The sequence below is a fragment of the Ascaphus truei genome, chromosome 1 (assembly GCF_040206685.1).
Source record: "Ascaphus truei isolate aAscTru1 chromosome 1, aAscTru1.hap1, whole genome shotgun sequence".
NCBI lineage: Eukaryota > Metazoa > Chordata > Amphibia > Anura > Ascaphidae > Ascaphus > Ascaphus truei.
The window spans coordinates 510176971-510200500 of NC_134483.1; the positions used below are offsets into that span (position 1 = coordinate 510176971).

A 23530-nucleotide genomic window follows, 5' to 3' on the forward strand; every position below is an offset into this window, starting at 1 on the left:
GGAGATAGCGCTGGCTGATCGGATCGTACGCCTTCACATCCGCATACGTCACTTCCGCTGATGTCTCACTTCAGGGCAGAAGTGTCCTCTGTGATCTCTCTGGTCGCATTTGATTGCCAGCACCCGCTATTGTTGTAATCTCCGATACCTCCCAGAAACAGTTGATCCGATTCTACGCGTTTCGCTGTGGCTTCATCAGGAATCCTACCCTGGGTGGTAACTTTTGAAGTTGGTATCAGGTCTGCAATTGGCTATACTTAATGTGGGCCGTTTGATAGGAACCCACTGGTCTCGGAGGGGAATATATGCTTTATGTCATAAATTTACCTTGAGGGGTTGAGTCAGGACAATCAACACTGTTTGACTGAGCTGAGACATTGTAGTCACTCAGTTTAATTTGTACTGTAACATATTAACCTTGAAATATATTGTGGCTAATCCGTCTTTAAGTTACAGCTATGTTTGTCCTATACGGAAAATAGCTATAAGTAGCATTATCAGTGCAGTATTACCATATACACCAATGCATGACGATATATACGTATCTCCTATGTGGGATTAAGTTACTAATCTCATATATAGCAGCTCTATCAAGGGAGGAGTATTTCGTTTTGTCATACAGGCATCAACTACTATTACACAACTACTATATGCTATTGAGCAGTTCACTCAGGACACTACTATCAGTACTAGCGCTAGGAATACGTTTTAATCAGAATTTTGTTTTCCATATATTTGAATATTATAATAACATGTATTTGTTTTACATATTAGTGGAGCAGAGTGCATCTTAGGGGATCTTTCTTTCCTTTTGTATACACAAATATCCTTATCCCCGATAGCACCACTTCAGTAAGTTTAAAGCTTTAGCTGAGCAGGATCCATCCCTCTTCCCCCTCCCTGTTTAATCATTGGAATTATATGACATCACCTGCTCATGTATTGATATGTGCCGCGAAAAGTAAACAATTGTTAGGTAGAAATGTTGTGTTGAATTATGGTATGTGGCGTTATACATGCTACTACTGTGGGATATATGAGGACACCAGTGTCTCCCACAGGGGGAGAGTGTAACGCCCCTTGTGTATACAGTTATGTATGCACGCTGCCTCCCGTGGAAATATGGAGTTAATCTACTCTGCATGCCACAGTCAAGTATATGATGGACATACTCTCAGGCCAGTGACTGTGAACCTAGGAAAAGAATAACATCATTGGGTTTTAGGAAAAGATGATGTCACAAGAAGGAACAAGAAGAGATAGAGAGAGATGAGCACGTGAGAGAGCAGAGCTGCAGAGACCCAGAGAGAGGAAAGATTATCCTGGAGGGGCCTAGCAAGAAAGACAACACGGTAGCAGAGACTCCCCAGCCTAACAGAGTATCAGGATGTATGAAACCCTCTGAGGTAACATGGAAACCCACAAAAGACAGAAGACCGAAATATGAAAAAAACGGACAGGGTTTATTGTTACACTGAAGGAAACCAGGCTGGGAAACCAGAATGGAAACTGCAAAGTGTGCAGAGCTACAAGCAAAAGGCTATCGTAGCTAAAGGAACAAACAAGGACAGGGGGCATATAGTACTAAGGAAAGTAACAGGACAAACTAAAGTTAGCTGCAAGCATTGCAGTGCTACATGCAAAGAGAATTAATAGCAGGGACAATACACAGGGGGAAAATAGTGCAAAGGGAATACAAGACAACAAAATAGAAGGTAATTTAAGATCTGCAGAATGAGGAGCCTTAATAAAAAAGAGCAAAGGAAGACATAGCGCTAGGGAACAAAGCCAGCCGCACTATATAATGCCTGTCTTGCCATTCCCACATCACTCGACATAGCCTCTGCTTACGGACGTCTATTCTGGCTCTCCCTTTGGTCTTCGATATTCAGGTTGCAACCCGGCTTGGCGGACATTCCTCTCTGGCTCTGGACCCCGGCTCCCACTTAACCTTGCAGCTTCTCTCATCCTTCGAATATTGCTTGGACCTCGACCTCCCGATCTCTCCCTCCCTGACCTTGGCTAGCGGCAACGACTTCATCTCTTCAGTACCGGTACCGGCAAGTATTGCTACACCTATTCACACCTGGCCTGGCAATGCCAAAACACCACACTCCAGACACGCTCCTTCTGCTGCGGGTGCGTGCACATATACGTCCCCACCTCAGTATAAGGGACGAGTCTGGTCTGCGGGCAGCACCAGCGTAACATTATGTCGAGCCCACAAGACGCAGACCAGACTGACATGGCCTCCATGATGACAACCATGTATCAACAAGTCCAGGCCCTAACTGATCAAATGGCTCTCCTCACTCAACAGGTACAAGATCTTTCATTTCAGGCACCACCTGTGGCCACACTGCCGCTGTTGGCAGAATCAGTATACGCTGCGACCTCAGGCCCAAAGATCTCTGCACCTAAACCGTACGCGGGGGATCCGCACGCCTGTCGCGGTTTTCTCAATGAATGCGAGATCCAGTTTGAGATGGCCCCGCAGCAGTATTCCACTGGTCGTAAGAAAGTGGCATATGTTTACAGCCTGCTCACGGGAAATGCACTTGCATGGGCCTCCCCGATTTGGGAACTACGTCCCAAAATCACCCGCGATTACGCGGCCTTCAGACAAGACTTCCGACAGGTCTTCGATACCCCCGCATGCCAAGAAACTGCCTCTGACTCTTTACTTGAGCTTTCTCAGGGACGTCGTTCCGTGATCCAGTACGCCTTGGAGTTCAGGACCTTAGCAGCTGAGACACGATGGGAGCAGGAGGCTTTAGTCTCAGTCTCTGGCGGGGCTTAACGTATTCTGTGAAAGACGAGCTCGCCTCACAACCTAGGCCAGGGCTTCTGGAGGAACTCATCTCCCAAGCCAATCAAGTGTATCAGCGCCTTCAGGTACGCCGCGCTCAGCGCCAGCATTCCCGATTTATGCCTTTCCATGCTCCTTTTCCCAGATTCTCTCCAACCACTGGACCTGCCATCTCCCCGCTGCCCGCTCTGGAGGCTCTGGAGCCGATGCAACTTGGAGTCCAGCGTCCCCGGGCACCGATACAACAAGCTCGCCAAGCCGGTGGGTTGTGTTATTACTGCGGATCCACCGAGCATCTGATCTGCGAATGTCCACTGCGCCCGGGAAACGACCAAACCCAGTGAGTACGAAGGGGCTCTCCCTGGGTGCTAAATCTCCTTGTCCCATTTCCAGGAAGGAACTTCCCAAAAAGTTGACCATTCCTGTCTCCTTCTCGGGTCCTACCTTCCGCACCTCCACTGCGGCATTTATCGATTCCGGCGCGGGAGGAAATTTCGTGGACCAAACCTTCTCTGAACAGAACCAAGTTCCACTCGTGAGGAAGAAGTCTCCTGTTGCCTTGGTCGGATCGACAATCGTCCGCTCACCCCGGCATACATTTCCTTGGAGACTTGCCCCCTCACCCTTTCCTCTCATTCCCTGGCCTTTGATGTAATCCATGCTCCCGGAACAACAGTCACCCTTGGCTTACCTTGGTTGCAGAAGCACAATCCTCACATCAACTGGACATCCCAAGATCCGATTGTCTGGAGGTCAAAGTCAGAGGAGTCATCTTCACGAGCTGTACTTCCGCCTCAACTTCTGGCCAATACATCCAACCCTAAGGGAGATTTACCCGCTCCATAAACTGATTTTCTGGATGTTTTCAGCAAGACTCAATATGAGCTACTACCCTCTCACAGATCGTATCATTGTCCGATCGACTTTTTACCTAGATACACTTTGCCCAAATCCAAATCATACCCCCTTTCTCTGCCGTAGACGGAAGCCATGGACGAATATATTCGCGAGAACTTGAACTGGGGCTTCATATGGCATTCCACTTCGCCTGCGGGGCCTGGATTCTTCTTCGTTAAGAAGAAGGACTGTACTCTCAGACCATGTATTGACTACAGGGGACTGAACCGCATCACTGTGAAGAACCGTTACCCACTCCCACTCATCTCTGAACTCTTCGACAGACTTCAAGGTGCTAGCTTGTGCATTCGCATCCGGAAAGGTGACGAATGGAAGACCGCCTTCAACACCTGTAGCAGCCACTACGAATATCTTGTGATGCCCTTTGGCCTATGCAACGCTCCGGCGGTCTTCCAGGACTTTATCAATGACATTTTTCGAGATGTCCTTAACCTTTTTGTTATTGTTTATCTGGACGACATTCTTATTTTTTTCTAAGAATTTACAGGATCATATCTCCCATACGAAGTTCGTACTCTCCCGCCTCCGAGAGAACCGCTTGTTTGCCAAGATGGAGAAGTGTCTTTTTCACTAGTCTTCCACCTCTTTTCTTGGGTATATTATTTCCAACAAGGGATTTGCATGGACCCAGAGAAACTTAAAGCCGTAGTGGACTGGCCACAACCCGTTTCCCTCAAATCCATTCAGCGGTTTCTAGGGTTTTCCAACTATTACCAGAAATTTATTCGCAATTTCTCCACCATCATCGCTCCGATCACAACACTTACCCAGAAAGGAACCGATCCTTCAGCCTGGTCACCTAAGGCAGTCACGGCTTTCAAAACTTTGAAACAAGCATTTGTCTCTGCTCCCATCCTCCGACACCCGGTCACCAATTTTCCTTTTATCCTGGAGCTAGACGCCTCGGGCAGCGGGGCCGGCGCAGTCCTATCCCAGAGATTTTCTCCCCAGGAGAAACTCCATCCTTGTGGGTTTTTCTCTAAGAAGTTTTCTCCAGCTGAGAGGAACTATGATGTGGACAACAGGGAACTTTTGGCTGTCAAATTGGCCCTTCAGGAATGGAGGCATCTTCTGGAGGGGTCTAAAGAGCCATTCACGATTCTCACGGACCATAAAAATCTTTTGTATATCGAGTGTGCCCGCCGCTTTGGCTCCCGCCAAGCCCGCTGGTCGTTATTTTTGTCTAGGTTTAATTTTATTTTGTCCTACATTCCCGGCACCAAGAACGTCAAGGCGGATGCCTTCTCCAGACAGTATTCTTCTGAAGAGAGACCGGAGAAAACTACAGAGTCCATCCTTCCCAAGCAAAAGATCCTCGCGGTCACTGCTTTCAAGAATCTGGAAAAGATCATCAAGTCTCAAAAACACCTTCCTAGTGATCTCGAAGTTCCGAAGGATACTTTGTACTTGGACTCCAAATTTATTCCTGAGATTCTGGATTGGGGGCACGCTTCCCGTTCAGCAGGACATCCGGGATTCAAAAAAACTCTGGACCTCATCCGTCGCACCTTCTGGTGGCCCAAAATGGCAAAAACCATCCTTGAATTTACTCGGGCCTGTCCGGTATGTGCACGCAATAAGATACCTCGTCAAAAACCACATGGTCTTCTTATGCCTTTACCCATTCCGGAACGCCCCTGGTCCCACATATCCATGGACTTTATTGTCGAATTGCCTAGGTCGAATAGCATGAATACCATTCTAGTAGTGGTGGATCGGTTTTCCAAGATGGCACATTTTATTCCTCTCAAAGGATTACCCTCCTCACCCGCCCTAGCCGATATTTTCTCCAAATAAATTTTTCGGATCCATGGCATACCCACATCCATCGTATCGGATCGTAGCACTCAATTTGTTTCCAGATTCTGGAGGACCTTCACCAGAAGACTGGGCATTGCTTCCTCCTTCTCTTCGGGATATCACCCTCAATCTAATGGACAGACCGAGAAGGTTAATCAATCTCTCGAGAAGTATTGAAGGTGCTTCGTCGCTGACTCCCAGGAGGACTCGGCGGAATTACTATCCTGGGCTTAGTATGCCTTTAATTCCTCCAGGAATGAATCCACTGGTGAGACACCTTTCTTTATTAATTACGACTTTCACCCGGCTCGCCTTTCTATTTCCAATATCTCCTCTGGAGTTCCAGCTGTGGATGAACACATCTCCCTCCTACAGGACTCTTGGGCTAGAATTCAATCGGCACTTCAAAAGGCCTCCCTGTCTTCTAAAATCCAGGCTGACCGCCGTCGCCAACCTGCACCCAACTACAAACCAGGGGACAAGGTTTGGTTGTCTACTAAAAATATCCACCTCAAAACCCCTTCCTCTAAATTGGCACCAAGGTTTATGGGGCCATTTTCTATCGTGGAGCAGGTAACCCGGTGGCCTTCCGTCTTCAATTACCTCAAAGCATGAGAATTCCTAATGTTTTTCACACATCTTTTCTCAAGCCGTTCATATCCAGTCCTCTCTTTCCGGACCACACTCATAGACCAGACCCAGTTATCATACAGGGCAACGAAGAGTATGAGGTCCAAACCATACTGGATTCCCGCCTCTCGAGAGGTAAGGTTCAATTCTTGGTCCATTGGAAGGGCTTTGGACCCGAAGAGAGATCATGGATATCTCTTAAAGACATTCATGCACCTGGGCTTCTCAAACGTTTCCGAAAGAAGTTTCCGTCTAAACCATGAGAGTATCGTCCTGAGGCCGACCCTGAAGGGGGGATACTGTGGGTCACGACGACCGCAGCGTGACCTCCCCTCACCTCATGTTGCGCCCGCTGCTGCAGGGCGTCCCCCTCGCTGGTCCCATCCGATCCCCGTGGTTAGGGCACTCCCTCCTCGTCCCCGGCGGGCGGCCGCTGTTCCGCAGGCGGCTGGGGCTATAACGGCTGCTGCTGCTCACGGGCGCACGCTCCCCCTCGTTACAGAGCGCGCGTTGGATCTAGTTAATTTATTCACTGCTCCTGCAGTGAGGCCCCACCCCCAACACACACACAGCCTACAATCATGCCCTAAGACTGCTCACCTGCATTCTTCTCTACGCAGCCTATCCAGGACAGCTCCATACACTCCTCCAGGTCTGTCTCCTCTTCCTATTTGTCAGCCGCACTATATAATGCCTGTCTTGCCATTCCCACATCGCTCGACATAGCCTCTGCTTACGGACGTCTATTCTGGCTCTCCCTTCGGTCTTCGTTATTCAGGTTGCGACCCGGCTTGGCGGACATTCCTCTCTGGCTCTGGACCCCGGTTCCCACTTGACCTTGCAGCTTCTCTCATCCCTCGACTACTGCTTGGACCTCGACCTCCCGGATCTCTCCCTCCCTGACCTTGGCTAACAGCAACGACTTCGTCTCTTCTGTACCAGTACCGGTAAGTATTGCTACACCTATTCACACCTGGCCTGGCAACACCAAAACACCACACTCCAGACACGCTCCTTCTGCTGCGTGTGCGTGCACATATACATCCCCACCTCAGGATAAGGGACGAGTCTGGTCTGCGGGCAGCACCAGCGAAACATTCAGGGCCTGAACTTGACTCCTCTGTGTGCCCTCACAGGTCTACAAGGAATACTATGGGAGGGAATCATGACAGTACTCGCTCTCCTAGCCACTCTCTACCGCCAGGTTTTTCGGAATGTCTAACATGAAAATTGGAGATTAAGTGTGGGGTATGAACTTGAGTGGCCAACTCCCATGACCTTTCCTCTAGCCCGTAACCCACCAAATAAAATAATTCCCCCCTTATATTTGGAATTATGGATATTCCGAACCTCATACTCTAGACTAGAGTCTAAGACCTGAGTCTCAGGGGGAGTCTCATGGGGGAATATCTTAGATCACTATCTGAAAGATCACTATTTTCATTCTTTTCAGCTGCATCAATTTAGTCCCGATAAATCAAAATGTTATGAAGACCTAAACTTCCCGAGGTATTTCCCTTCCATACCGCTCTCTTTGGTCTCCTGCCCTTAAATGTGACTTATGCACTTTCCTTTTGTGCATAAAGTCTGCTGCAAGGAATATTATCGCTGGCTTAAACATCAATTTGGCAATCAAAGGAGCAATGAGGGGGCAGGGATTTGGCTTTCATATGAATTAAAAGGTCTTTAAAATCTTGATTTATCTCTGGTAATGGGTCATCGGTGACACCCGTACGGTGGATCTCCGAAACTCCAGAACAAAGATAGACAGCTTGATTCATCAACAAAAATACTTCAACAAAACACTGATCCTTGAAAAAATGTGGATGTCATCTTCATGGAACTTGTCTCCCAGTCAATGGTTGGAATATGTTCCATCAACTAGGGTATTCCTAGGATAAAAAGGAAGTGTGGCATATCAATGAGATCTCCGGATTTCCTAATGTCCGTTAGTGCAGAGAATACAATACAACAAACAAGAAGGTACTTGTATTTCTGCAGAACTAGGAGCCTTAATAAAAAGAAACAGTGAAAGACCCAGTGCTAGGGAACAAAGAATATGCTGACTGCTGACCTATAAAGAGAAAGTTGACAAGCAAATAATTAGCTGACTGGGTGGAGTTTTATACCCGAACTAAAATGGCAGCTGACCTCATGGACTGTTCTAGTTCTTACCAGTTCTGAGCCCTAAATTGACTCCTCTGTTTGCCCCTACATGTCTACGAGGAGTACTGCAAGAGGAAATCATGACAGAGCAACAAGTACTAGAGGTAGCTGGGACAATCAAGGAGAATACATCACCTGTTAAAAAGGGAACCCCTCAATACCTAGGGGGCCTGAAGCAGTGAGTAAGACACATGGAACTACATGTAGGGGATTACCCCTACTACTTCTACATTATCCTTTTTCATAGAACATAGTTAACAACACTCTTTGTGACGTAACAGACCGGCACCTATAAACACACCAACACTCCACACTAGCTCCAACACTGTTCCGGCAGCAACTGAGTAAGAGATACTGTGGGACAATTACGCAGCGGGATACCTCTTTTCATTTTCTCAATATGAGTATTACGTTTTATTCAGGGTCTTCCGATACCGAGGGCCCTGTATGTTTATTATTCTGTTCCACATATATAAAAAATGAAATAATCTGACCTCAGCCAGGACTATTGCTGACTTCTTCTCATCAACCATACACGGGGGGGGGGGGGACTCGGGCCCCCACCCTAGTGAGGACAAATACATACAAGCAAAATAAGAAATGATTACTTTAACAAGATTAAAAGAGTTGACCAAGCACGTGCATGGATTGATAGTGGAGAAAAGTTTGAGGTTGTTAAAATTTCTGATGAGACATAAGTCGCCCTGGAAAGATTTTCCACTATGACATTCTGGGGGTAAAATGGTTTATTCCTGAAACCTCGGCCAAAGCATCCACTCAAGGTTCATGTGTGTGGGGCAATCTCGAGACTTGAAGGAAAAAAGGGGGGAAAGTTTGCGCCAAAAAAAGAATTTTTCCTACTGTTCAATATGTGGTTCCAGTCCTTTCCACAGAGTGATTTCGCTGCCTGAGTCTTTCAGAGGTTATTCACCAACCTCTGTGTGGATTTGAATAGAATAAAGGGTGGAATGTCCTCGGGCGCGTCACTCTGCTTGCGGCTCCACGGCGTGTATTATATGCAAGGCAAAGGAGAGAGAGAAGGGCCACAGTGAAAAAAGACAGCTCAAAGTTTTGCACACTTTTTCATACAGGGTGGAGGGAAGGGGGGGGGTTTGGGAGGGGTGAGAGATGAAGACAAGGGATTGCTGTTATTAATTCAAACTTGTTGACTGGGGACACACTCACATTAAAAACTCTCAAAACTTGAATTGATGTCTCCTCCTCTTCTTGTACTTGGTGTCTTCAACAGATGTCTTCTTTTCTATGTGCAGGTGGATGGATTGAGGCCGAGGAAATGCCTCCTAAAATCTTCCTTTAGCGCACCTCTTCTTGCCAATTCCAACGCTGTTTTTATTTTCAAAATGTGATGCTTTGTTCAGGAAATAGAAGTGTTTGAAATATCAAGTGATCCGGGAGGTTAAAATGGAGCCCTCTCCAAGAAGGTCTAAAGCAGGCCTGCACAACTCGTAAAGTGCGGAGGGCCGAGCAGATGATGTTGGCGGCGGGAGCAGACTCTGTTGCCGCCGACGGTGGCAAAAGGAGGAGAGGAGGTGGTGGATGGCGGCGATGGCAGGTGAAGCAGGGGGAACCGCACTCTACTAACAGACCCTGAAGTCTATTTCAATATTTGATATTTCAAACACTTCTATTTCCTGAACAAAGCATCACATTTTGAAAATAAAAACAGCGTTGGAATTGGCAAGAAGAGGTGCGCTAAAGGAAGATTTTAGGAGGCATTTCCTCGGCCTCAATCCATCCACCTGCACATAGAAAAGAAGACATCTGTTGAAGACACCAAGTACAAGAAGAGGAGGAGACATCAATTCAAGTTTTGAGAGTTTTTAATGTGAGTGTGTCCCCAGTCAACAAGTTTGAATTAATAACAGCCATCCCTTGTCTTCATCTCTCACCCCTCCCAACCCCCCCCCCCCCCTTCCCTCCACCCTGTATGAAAAAGTGTGCAAAACTTTGAGCTGTCTTTTTTCACTGTGGCCCTTCTCTCTCTCCTTTGCCTTGCATATAATACACGCCGTGGAGCCGCAAGCAGAGTGACGCGCCCGAGGACATTCCACCCTTTATTCTATTCAATCTCGAGACTTGGACCAGGGCCCATAATAATATTTGAAGGTACTGTATGCCCCTTTTATTTGAATGTGCCCTGTCCCTTTACCTATTTCCCATCAATTACCTGTATAAGTGTGTTACATTTGTTTTTCCCCCATGAATTAAGGATAAAGTGTACGTCCCGGAGGTCATACATTTTAGATGTCTTCACATCGGGTTACCGGTTCTTCCAAGACAATGAACCAAGTGTGAGGAGGAGGAGATAGATAACAAGCCTCTCAAATCTCAATCCCTCTGTGTGCAGGGGTACTAAAGAAAGCCAGCATGACCAACACCACCTATTACAGCGAGAACCTTCTGATCCATCCAGCACTTCATACAGAAATGGATACAGAATTGACTTTAGAAGCACCTATACATAATCACATTGGTGTAAATTTGGTAAACGTCACACATTTTCATTGTCAAATGACAAACAATGTTGCATATAAATCTTGAACACTTTCACAATTATCCACATTATAGGAAAATATGCAAAAAACGGTTTGTGAAGCGAAAGCGGTGCATATAAACATCTCTATTTCTCAGCCGTTACTCATACCATAGGTTGTAGCCATGTCTTAATGATATTTTCTTTATTTACGTGTATTTTTAAATTGCAGAATACATGTATTGAATTGTCTCTATAACATCTGAGCTAGGTAATATAATTCACAGTGATGTTACTCTCCCCAAACAACAAATCTGAAAGACCATAAACACAGGGTTGTATAAGAATTACAAAACAGTGAAGTAAAAGAAGACATTTTCAGAAAAGATTGCGATCATAAAGAAATATTAGCTTCTGGTTTGTTATAACACTGGTGCTATTGCTTTATACTATCTATTACAAAATAATTAATAGAAAACCAAAATAGGAGCTGATTAACACATTGAACACTGTCTATTCTATTTAATACTAAAATACATAATGAATCCACGTATTACATCATGATACAGAAGAGATGCGTGCATGCGAGTGTCCTGGTGCAATGTAGAACTCAATATGTTTTCAGAGCAAATATATCACAGACTGCAAAAATAACAGTACTGTACAAACAATTCATCTTCACCTGTCCTCTGACTGCAGATAAATCCCAATGTGACAGTCATCCTCAGTCAGTAGGAGTGAGTAATGAGTCACTTGTTTATATAAAGGCTTCCATTAAATATGTTGTTTATGAAATAAGACTTTTCTTTGGTGTGATTCTTCAATTTATTGCCCCTTTAGTTTTTTTTTAGCTTTTTTTCAGTTTTCATTTGTTATATTACCATAGGACATTCCAGGCAGCACGTGGTAAGGGGTTGAGAGGGTTACAACAGTATGTAAATATTGAGATGAAAATATGTATACATATGTATAAATCCAGTCGCTATAATTTATGTTCTTAACCGAAGGAATATCTGATCTATTGTACATATAAATTATATATACGGTGGTTGAGTCTTATGTAGACATTTTATCTGTACAAATCATCTTTCACCACGAATTTACAAGTGGCACATCATAGAAGTCAAGATTAAATTGTCTATTCAATGGATCCATCATATATTCTATCTATTCTGTCTGATCAATAGTTTTTCTATTGGCGGATTTTTCTGGGCTTCTTGTAGTTTCAGTCTTCTTCTCAGAGTAGAGAGTCCTTTCATTTGATGCAATCATGGAATCATCCGCACATGTACTGTGCAACTTGTACAGATTTAAATTGCATAACTACATGAACTGTGTAACTCAGCTCGTCTGATAAATGCTTATGAAAAATATTTAATACAATGTCTTTATGGTCAACAAAAATTATAAACTGAAAAATGTTATTCAGACGTATATAAAGTGTATACTTTTAGTCAGTTGATTTTTTAGGCATTGTTCTCTGATTGATCCAGTTCACATAGTTGGATACTTTGGTATAAACTCCAGGTTTGTTTCGCCTGCCGCAGCCATCTCCCCAGCTGATGATGCCATAAAGATATGATATTTTGTCCCGCTCGCATGCCAAAGGTCCACCGGAGTCACCCTAAACAAACACCATTATTTAATACTTTTTTTATAGCCCCAAAAATACGTATAGAAATGCATTATACAGGGTGAGAAGATATTTCCCTTGTGAAAAATTGTTGCAATTCTGGTTTTGCATCATGGAAACGTCAATGTATAACCCTTGTCTTATCCACTACAATGTATGTATCTTCAATTTACCAGGAATGCAAGAGCTACATTTGAAGGTGTGGTCCCTTCTGGGAACCAAACGTTACAATAAATCACCTATATTATATGTCTTTTTCACAGAACAGATCTTCTAAAAGTATTTTAAATCCTTTTTTGTATTACTTTGTAAACTGAAACATGGTAGAAGCTTAACTGTTTTGAGTAACAACACATGTGTTGTGAGATGCAATCGTGCCTTGAGCATACTTTCCCCATTTGAATTTGACATTAAAGCTGCAGTTCAAGCTGTTGTTTAAAAAAAATAAAAAAATATGTGCATCAATACAATCTACACACTGACAAGTGATTAGCTAAGTTACTGATCGCTCCGTTCTCCTGTAATTGATCGCTTAAGATTCGGCTCAGGGTTGACTTAATGCATCCTGTGTCCTCTTCTGCTGCACTGACAGCCAAAGTTCTGTGAGGAAGATCATGTGACCCAGGCAGGCACTAGATTCAATTACTCCACTGCTAGGGAGGGTAGGGTTCAAAAAGGTGATGTTGTTTCAGAAGAGGAAGGGGATGTGACTTTGTATATGGTTGCAATAGGAACCAAAACGCTTGTTACATTAGAATACATGGTTGCTATAGGAACAAAAATGCTTGTTACATTAGAATACATTAAAAATGTCTTTAAAGTTGTTTATTTTTAATTTTTTTTAATGCTACAAGTATTTTCTCATAGTACAGAACTGATTTATAAATGTAAAAAAAAACACATGTACAGTAGGCTATTGCTTGAACTGCCGCTTTAAAAGCCTAACTTCCAAACCATTTATGCTGAGCTTAATTGCTTTTGTTTAAGGAAGCAAATTACATAGTAAAGTTGTTTACAAAATAGGACTACACCTAGAAATTCATCATACTGCTTTATAAAGGTGCAATCCTGCATTTGAATTTCTTAGGCCAGGTCCCCAGTGGCCGCTGCGGCGCATGCAATTTTATTTACCTCAATCGCACCCTGGGAGGAAGTGGGGAGGGAGCACTTTGGCTATATAAGCACTTGCTGAACACACAAAAGGGAGCGGTCAGAGGAAATCATACCCCTCCCAAGTCTGACTTTACAAATAAATAAATTACCCAGAGGAGACCCCTTAATCCTGCCCCTCGAATTACAGTAGTTCACTTTTGTCCTAGTTTAAGAGAGATTGCCCCTTTATAGAACACCTCTTGCAATATTAGTACAACGATACAATAGACAACCTTTGAACTCTCTAGTTCTCCTACTCAAACTAGAGAGGGCACGTAATATTTTTTCAGATGTTAATCTGGATGGGTAGAATACCGAAGAACGACATCTAACAAGCACGATAAGTGCAGATGTAAGAACTGACCATACCTTTTCATGGCCTTCATTTCCATTGAACTGGCTTATTAAGCCACCACCACGAATCTCCTACTGCACACTACGTTGCCAGCATATTGCAAGATTGGGTAATACAGGTGGTACATTTTAATCAATGTTAGGAAGTGTTTCCTGCAAATGTAATTTCTAAAATTTACAATCTAGATGTATGTTAAAGTGCTACAAAGCACAGTGACACATCATAGGTCTTTGCAACTTTGTAATCTATTCTGCAGAATAGGAAAATTGCACATTCGTCAGTTAATTGCACAAGTTGTCTCACCTGACATGCATCTAAACCGCAGTCAAAACAGCCGGCACAGAACATATTTTCACTAATTTGAGCTCCATAGACTTCAGGGCTACTGCATTTATTATCAGCGACCAGTGGAATGATAGCTTCTTGCAAAGTGGGAGAATAAATATCTGCATCTGAAAGAATAGAATGACAATGTTATAAGTGAAATTCTGGCGGTTATAGATCAAAGTCTCCTGGCTGCAAAACCCGAGAAAAGCTGAAGTCAACAATTATCGAAGCAAAATATTGCATTGCTTCCTGCAGGATCTTTTTCTTCAATAAATCTGCTGTCTTTTTTTGCTCACGTTTTGCAGCAACATGGAGACTGATACACCCACCACCCACTGTACATGACATTTTTTTTTGCCAATAAAAACATATTATGGAGTGGGGGTGCCCAACTCCAGTCTACAAGAGCTTCCAACAGGGCAGGTTTTCAGGATATCCCTGCTTCAGCAAAGCACAGATGGCTCAACCACTGGCTCATTTGAAGACTGTACCACCTGTGCTGAATTAGGGATATCCTATTTTGTTATAAAAGTGACACAGAGTAACAAATTAATCCAACTTGGTGCACAAGCTTGCATCTGTTTTTTTTAGTAACGAAAAAAATGACACTATACTGTAGGGTGAAGTTTGGATGTTGTCGATGACACATGCAGTGTGTGTATATATATGTAGCCATGCTGTAAAATGGACTACAGTCATCTCTCCTGCTGGCAGTAAGGCCTGGTACGTTATGGGAATGCCAGCAGTAATCATGGAGGTTTGCCCTCACACCCTGGTGAGGTGCCCTATGTGTGGATGGGAGTGGCTACATACTCTGAGTCCACCATTAGTGACATCAGAGATGTGCCCTCCCCCTGGAGATATAAGGCACAGCACTGCCTAAAGTTAGGTTGTTGAGAGTGTTGGAGGAGTTGGTTGTAGATGTTGGAGTAACGAGCAAGTCTGAGTACAGACTTGGGAGGAGGTGGCTCATAAGACTGTGACCAGGGACCTGGCACAGGGAATATCTCCCTGAAGGGAGATAGGGAATCCACCAGATTGGGAAGAGATACCTTGCAAAGGGAAGTGCGGTGAGCATGAGCGGCTAAGTACGACCGCTGTGAGGGGCAGCTGGCCCACCTCACTGCAATAAAGATGATCTTGTTAAATCATACCCTCGTGTGTAAGTGTGGAGTGATTACACAGAGGAGTGCACCACAGAGGAGTTCCTCACCAGGACCATCCACAAGCGGATGCTGGGATCCTGATGAGGTGGAGGCGCTGCACTGGATATAGGTAAGACTCGCACACACTACCTCAGCTGCCTGTCTGGGTTGGCAATCCCCACACAACATCATGCGGGAGACTCAGGAGTCCTGTTGCCAACAGGTGCACCACCAGACACTACACTGTAATGGGGACTGGTTAGACCACAGGGGCCAATGTGAGATTGGGTGGTCAGGCTGGGCCAGAAAATCCGTTACATTTGGAGGCGCTGCTGAGATACCTGTCAACAGGACAGGCTTTTGCTAGGTCACTTGGAAACAGGGAGAGTGTATGCTGCCACTTTGTGCTGTGTTGGGACGGACCTAGGAGTAGTCAGGGGGCTGATGGAGTATAGTCAGCTCGCAGGGACGACCTAGGGGCCTGAGAGGAGTTGGGGGCTTGGAGCCGGGCTATAGCTGACCTAGTCACCTTGAGGCAGTGCTAGTTGGTAGGATGCCTAAAGGGATAGCCTGTTAACGTGGTCAGGAATTCTGGAGAGGGTCTGCGCTAGGCTAGCCAACAGTAGGTAGACGCCCCAGTACTGCATGGAAGAGCCAGAGTACTCTAGCCCAGGGTTTCCCAAACTTTTTTTTCCGTGACCCGGTTATTTTTGAACTTCTCCTTCGTGACCCCCTAAAAATGTTATCGCCTATACTGGCCTATAGGGCCTGCACAGACACACACACAGCCACTGATACACACACACACACACACACACAGCCACTGATACACACACACGCACGCAGCCACTGACAGACACGCAGCCACTGACAGACACGCACTGATACACACAGGCAGCAAATGACACACACGCAGCCACACAGAGACACTGCTACACACACACACACACACACACACACACACACTGATACAGACACTGCTACACACAGACACAAACACAGACACTGCTACACACACACACACACAGACACTAATACACACACAGAGACACTGATACACACACACACAGACACTGATACACACACACAGACACTGATACACACACACAGACACTGATACACACACACAGACACTGATACACACACACACACAGACACTGATACACACACACACACACACACACACACACACTGATACTCACACACAGACACAGACACTGATACACACACACACACACTCACACACACACACAGACACTGATACACACACACACACACACAGACACTGATACACACACACACAGACACTGATACACACACACAGACACAGACACTGATACACACACACACAGCCACTGATACACACACACACAGCCACTGATACACACACACACACACACACACAGCCACTGATACACACACACACACACACACAGCCACTGATACACACACACACACACACACACTGATACAGACACTGCTACACACAAACACACACACACAGACACTGATACACACACACAGACACTGATACACACAGCCACTGATAAACACACACAGCCACTGATACACAGACACAGCCACTGACACACGCACACACACTGATACTGATACACACACACTGATACTGAGACACAAACAGTGAATTACAGGCAATGACGGATGTGGGTGGGTGGGAGGAGGGGGCCAGGGACACACTCAGCAGGAGGGGGCCAGGGACACTTGGGTGGGTGGCAGGAGGGAGCCAGGAACACTTGGGTGGGTGGGAGGGGGGCCAGGGACACTTGGGTGGGTGGGAGGGGGGCCAGGGACACTTGGGTGGGAGGGAGGGTGGCCAGGGACACTTGGGTGGGAGGGAGGGGGCCAGGGACACTTAGGTGGGTGACAGTGACTGGGTAGGTGGGAGACACTGCGCGGCCAGCCTCGCTGCGACCCGGCAATTTTGGTGCCGGGGGACGGGAGACACCGCGCGGCCAGCCTCGCTGCGACCCGGCAATTTCGGTGCCGTGGCCCGGTGCCGGGTCGCGACCCACCATTTGGGAAACGCTGCTCTAGCCTATTCCAGACCACTTACCGAAGGGAGCACAGACTGGGAGGAAGGAGATACAGCAGACACAGAGAGAGTGAGCCTAGCCTGAGGTAGTGCAAACACGAGTCAGACCTACATTAGGTACACAAAGTGGTGCATCAAGGCAATCTTTATTGTACCGGTGTGGTAGCTGCCCCGCAGAGAGGAGCTCCATGTACAATAATCCTAAGTACAGTGAAAGAATGGCGACCGCAAGAATGGAGGATCTGCGCGGTGCGGAAGGTCCAAGATGGCGGATGGAGGCAGATGGAGGGAGCGCACGTGGAGTGCGTTCCCCTGAAGAGCAAGCGGCAGAAGGGACTTTTGCAAGCATGCTGTGGAGTGGCGCCAAAGCTGTGGCCGCACCGTTTTGGTCCTGCCTAGGACCCCGGGGTGCTACCCTGGAGGACAGTATTGAGGATATTGTGATTGTGGGCGGTGGAATTGAATAATCTGACTGCCAGTCGGCGATTTCCATGCAAAAAGCTACCTCAGTTGCTAAAGTGATTAGCAATGCAAAGCAAGATGGCGGCTCCCACTTCCCTGGGAGACCGCGTGGGCCGAGTGCAGAGAATTCTGCAAATGCAAAAGTTGCAGAGCGTTGGCCAGGAGTGGCGCCAACAGGAAAACCCCGCCCTGATGGGGGGTATGGCGCGAAAGCTGCGGCCGCGCCTTCCTGGACTATGACCAGCTCAGCCCCAGTGCTGGGTCACCCGATAAATCTATGAGACCTCCCCCTAATCTCAACCAGGGGGAGTGGTTTCCAATTATGCCCCGTGGGCATGAATCCAGCGGAGCAAGGAGCTGGTGAACCGGCCATACCCTTACAGAAAGTAGTTCCTGTAATCAGTGCTGCCCGCGGAAAAGAGGACGAGGATTTTGCAAACCAAGATGTTGCAAGAAATTGGCCGGGACTGGCGCCAATGAAGGAACCCCGCCCTGTCGGGGGTAGTGGCGTGAAATCGGAGGCCGCGCCCCCCAGTACTGTGAAAAGTTCAGCCCCTGTGTCGGGGCATCCAATTAACTTGTGGGACCCTCCCCAAATATTCACCAGGGGGAGGGGTCTGTACCTCTGCCAAGCGAGACCTGAGTTGTCTGAGGGAGGAGCTGGATGTGAGCTTCCTGTCCCACAGTTGCGAGGAGCTGGTGAACAGGAGAGACCACTGTGCAAAGTGTCTCCCGTAACCAGCACTACAAAGAGTGAGATGGACATTGGGGTATATCCCTATTCATTACCAGGAGGCTTCCTGGTAGTCAATGCTGGGGACAAAGAGACATTGCGGGGCCTGTGCATGCAGTGCAGGTTACCCGGCGGAGAAGCTAGCACCACGGCAAGATGTCCCCAATGTGGCATCCACTACCTAGGGGCCGTGCAGCCCTTCGTACCAGGGCAGACCGTGGAGGCAGGAGCGGACACAGCCAAGCTGACGGCTGAAGCCTCGCCCCTGATCAAGCAAGAACCAGTTGATCCCGGAGAATGGGGATCGCTCCTAATGATTGCAACAGAGCCCGAAGAGAAAGGGGCCTACAAACGTGGTGAGAACCCGGAACCTCACCGTCGGTCACCTGCGGGAGTGCCACTCCCCGAGTCGGAGTTCGGCTCCTCGAAAGAGGAACAAGCAACCCTAATGACGGTGGTGATGCGCCTACCGGCGGACCACTACAGCGGTGCTGGAAAAGAACCGGCACTTACCTGTGTCGCGGTGGAGCGGAGTCTCGTGTCGCCGGTGTAGAAACAACCTGAGAGGCGGAGTCCCATGGCCGTGGTGACTGGCAGAGTCGATGGCGGAGGAAGAACCACCCCGAGCCACCGGAGCGGTGAGACACATCCTTACCCTCCACAGGCGCCGGTGGTGGCAACGGCGGAGAGAGGCCTGGCCCAGGCCCGAGCGGAGCGGAGAACCATCACTTCCGGCGGCGGATGTCGTTCTGGAGGAAGAGGTTCCGGTTGGGAGCCAAATGCAAGATGGCGGCGGCGAATCCCGCGAGATCCATGACATCATTTCTGGTGGGCACAGCAGAACCGGATGGAACAAGGACACAAGTGAACCGGAGTGCCAGTCCGATGATACCGGGCAAGGTAGCGAAAAGTTGCGGGTCGTAGCCCCGCGTATGCCGGCAGTATTTCCCTATGCCCAACCCCCGGCCATAGTTAAAGCCCCTGCCCCTGTCACGTCTCCCTCGGGGTCCCGATCGAGCCAAGGGTGGTCTGGGGAGTCACAGGGCAGCGCTGATGAATGGACTGGGGAGAACCTGGACTGGGTGATTGCTTTACATCCGATGAGGGAGCGGGGTGGGAAATGCATAGGAAAAAAGAGTCATCTTGTACGAGTAATACTGATTGCAATGCTAATATAAAATGTAGGCCTAAGCGCCTTGGGTCCAATTCTAGGTCCACAGGGTCCACAGGAGTGTCTTCTGGGGATTTGGGTAATGTTGCTCATATTGTGCCTATTGCCTGGGGAACCCGCTATGTACCTCCAGTGTTGGCAAGGGTTGCCAGGGATCGCCAAAAGCTATTACTTTATTTTCACCATCCAAGGGAGGGAGAAATTGAGTTTGACAGGGAAAAGGGAGACCAAAAAGCGCACCAGCACAAACGGAGCAGGAAGAAACCAGGACAAAAAAATGATTAAAAGGGCACTTTAATGTGGCAAAAGACCCATCCAATGCATTTCAAACGTCGCAGCGTTCTTTTTCAAGGAAAAGGTTCCTTGAAAAAGAACGCTGCAACGTTCGAAATGCATTGGATGGGTCTTTTGCCACATTAAAGTGCCCTTTTAATCATTTTTTTGTCCTGGTTTCTTCCTGCTCCGTTTGTGCTGGTGCGCTTTTTGGTCTCCCTTTTCCCTGTATTGCATTGAGTAGCTGCACAGCCTGCCTGCCTGCCCTACCAGGATGTGAGTATTTGCATATTTTTCAGGGGAACCTGCCGATGAGACAGATGGTGAGTGGGTTGCACCACACACAACCTGTCTTCAGGAGGATAGTACCCATTATATGACACAATAGGTACTATATCAATTGTTAGTACCCTGGTACAGTGGTCTGGCTTATTATCATTTTGAGATATACCTGCATTTGAGCGCTTCAACTATTTTCCATATAGAAATTGAGTTTGAGATGGATTCCACTGATGAGGATAGGGGATATAGTTCTGATGATGAGGAAGGATCAGACTAGGAAAATTGGGATCGTGAAACATCAGATGAGAATTGGTATAATGAGACTTCGGAAAAGATAGCTTACATCTCCAGGAGATGCCTTAAGGAAGTGTATGGGCATGATCCTCTCAGTCCACTAGCATCCAGGCCAGAGTTATGGGCTGTTTGTGGGTGTCCAGTATGTCACCCAGAGTGTTACAGCATTGCTGCTCTAAACCCAGTGGACCATGCTGTGCGTAGGCCACTTTAAGAGGGTATGGTAGTACCAGTAATGGATACTCCATCAGGGAGTAATCCTGGTTGTTACACATCTACGTTAGGATGTATCTGTTATTATGTTTATGATGAAAAGATATGTACTGTGATATGTATTGTTATATTTTACAGTGCTTCCTGGAGAAAGGTACTTCAAATTTAGGTCCCAGCCGGGATGGTGGGATTCACCAGGGGGAGAATGTAGCCATGCTGTAAAATGGACTACAGTCATCTCTCCTGCTGGCAGTAAGGCCTGGTAAGTTATGGGAATGCCAGCAGTAATCATGGAGGTTTGCCCTCACACCCTGGTGAGGTGACTTATGTGTGGTTGGGAGTGGCTACATACTCTGAGTCCACCATTAGTGACATCAGAGATGTGCCCGCCCCCTGGAGATATAAGGCACAGCACTGCCTAAAGTTAGGTTGTTGAGAGTGTTGGAGGACTTGGTTGTAGATGTTGGAGTAAGGAGCAAGTCTGAGAACAGACTTGGGAGGAGGGGGCTCATAAGACTGTGACCAGGGACCTGGCACAGGGAATATCTCCCTGAAGGGAGATAGGGAATCTACCAGATTGGGAAGAGATACCTTGCAAAGGGAAGTGCGGTGAGCATGAGCGGCTAAGTACGACCGCTGTGAGGGGCAGCTGGCCCACCTCACTGCAATAAAGATGATCTTGTTAAATCATACCCTCGTGTGTAAGTGTGGAGTGATTACACAGAGGAGTGCACCACAGAGGAGTTCCTTACCAGGACCATCCACAAGCGGACGCTGGGATCCTGATGAGGTGGAGGCGCTGCACTGGATATAGGTAGGACTCATGCACACTACCACTACTCGGGGAACACCTGGTGCTCTGGCACCGTTTCATAGATGACGTTATATTTGTTTGGTCTGGTAGCCAGGAACAGTTGAAATCGTTTTTTAATTATCTCAACTTTAACGATAGGGTTTTGTCATTCACTTTTAATCACCATAAAGATCACATAGAGTTTTTGGACCTGAGTATTTATATAAGCAACAATCAAATAGAGACTAAGACGTATTTTAAATCAGTTCAGGCCAACAACTACCTTAGGGCGGACAGCCAGCACAATCCTGGCTGGATCCGCAATATTCCAACGGGACAGCTCATCCGCCTGAAGCGCAACTGCTCAAACACAGAGGAGTTTGCAATTCAGGCGGATGAGCTAAAAGAAAAATTCCGTGATAGAAAATACCCAGAGAGTCTGCTTTAGGAAGCGTCTCTTCAGGTGGATGAAATTGAGAGGGATACCCTTTTGGAATATAAGAATAAAAATGTCCAGAAAGGTAAAGAGCAGAATAGTGGTGTGACCTTTGTTACTCAATATAATGAGATGGCACCAAAGATCCGCCAGATTTTAAACAAACACTGGCCAATCCTTCTGTGTGATAATACATTAGCACAATGTCTTCCAGATAGACCTAATATTATCTTCACCAAAGCCTCAAATATCAAAACCCGATTGGCTCCGAGTTGTCCTCTTGATCACTCTAAATCAAAAGTAGCTAACACCAGCAAGGGCTTTTTTAAATGTATCAATTGCACAGCTTGTACATTTAGCTCCAACACTAAAACGTTTACATCAAACGTTACCTCCAAAATATATACCATCAAAACATTCATAAACTGTCACTCTACCTTTGTGATATATCTATTACAGTGCCCCTGCGGCCTACAATATGTAGGCAGGACAGGCAGGTGCTACCAAAGAAGGGTATATGAACATATTTATAATATTAAGCGAGGTTTAACCACACATAGTGTTTCTCATCATTTTAGCATCCATCATAACCAAAGTCCAATTGGATTAAAATGCCAAGCTATAGAAACTGTGCAGGCTAGTTGGAGGGGGGGAAATCAACTCAATCAGATCAGTAGGCGTGAAGCCTACTGGATCTACGAGTTGAAGACCCTCTCTCCTAACGATCTTAATATTGATTTTGATCTGGGCGTCTTTTTAAGATAATTTTTAAATATTTTTAAAATAATATTATATTTTACATATTATTTTTTAATATTTTAAATATATTTATATCACTTGTTTTATTTCTCTCTATAGTTGAGAATACAACATATATGTCATTATATTTCTATCCATCAATCAGCAGGCATATTTATATACTGCATGCATACATTAGAAAATGTTTCGTTTATATGCTTTATGATTATCATTGGCATGAGAGCACTAAGTGTTGATATAAGATCACATTTGTTATCCTAATTGCCAGTAGAGTAGCATGTGTTAGTGTCTGTGTTTTTGTCTACGTTTTTGTTTGTTAGTTAGGCTGCATTTATACAGGACATGACTGACAGGGGTTCCAATCAACTTATATTATTGGTTCATTTGATTGGTTTAGTTTTTAGCCAATGGTGTGCATCCTGTCAGTATTTAAAGAATTCATGGACTGTGTTCGATACCTCCTGAAGAAGTGCGCATGCGCACGAAACGCGTTGGGCAGTTTGTATTAGAGATTGCATTGAGCAGAGCAGAGCTATACAAGAGCGCAACAAAGTACAGAAGCAGGAGAAGGGAGTTTCGGCGATTTGTCCCGCCCTTAGTGACGTGTTTCCGGTATCGGAGCGGCAGACGGC

General features: G+C 46.3%; 1 protein-coding gene across 3 annotated transcripts in view; it reads right to left on the reverse strand.

Annotated features, from left to right (window-relative positions):
* Nucleotides 1-11007: 11007 nt before the first annotated feature.
* The window catches only part of HGFAC (HGF activator), a 218990-nt gene continuing 206467 nt past the window's right edge, over nucleotides 11008-23530 (reverse strand). For all 3 annotated transcript variants that reach the window (XM_075570181.1, XM_075570171.1, XM_075570163.1), the window contains 2 exons: nucleotides 14261-14409; nucleotides 11008-12441 (listed from right to left, as the gene is read on the reverse strand). In XM_075570181.1, coding sequence (XP_075426296.1) covers nucleotides 12268-12441; nucleotides 14261-14409 — 323 coding nt within the window. In that variant the 3' untranslated portion in view covers nucleotides 11008-12267. The remainder of the gene's footprint in view (nucleotides 12442-14260; nucleotides 14410-23530) is intronic.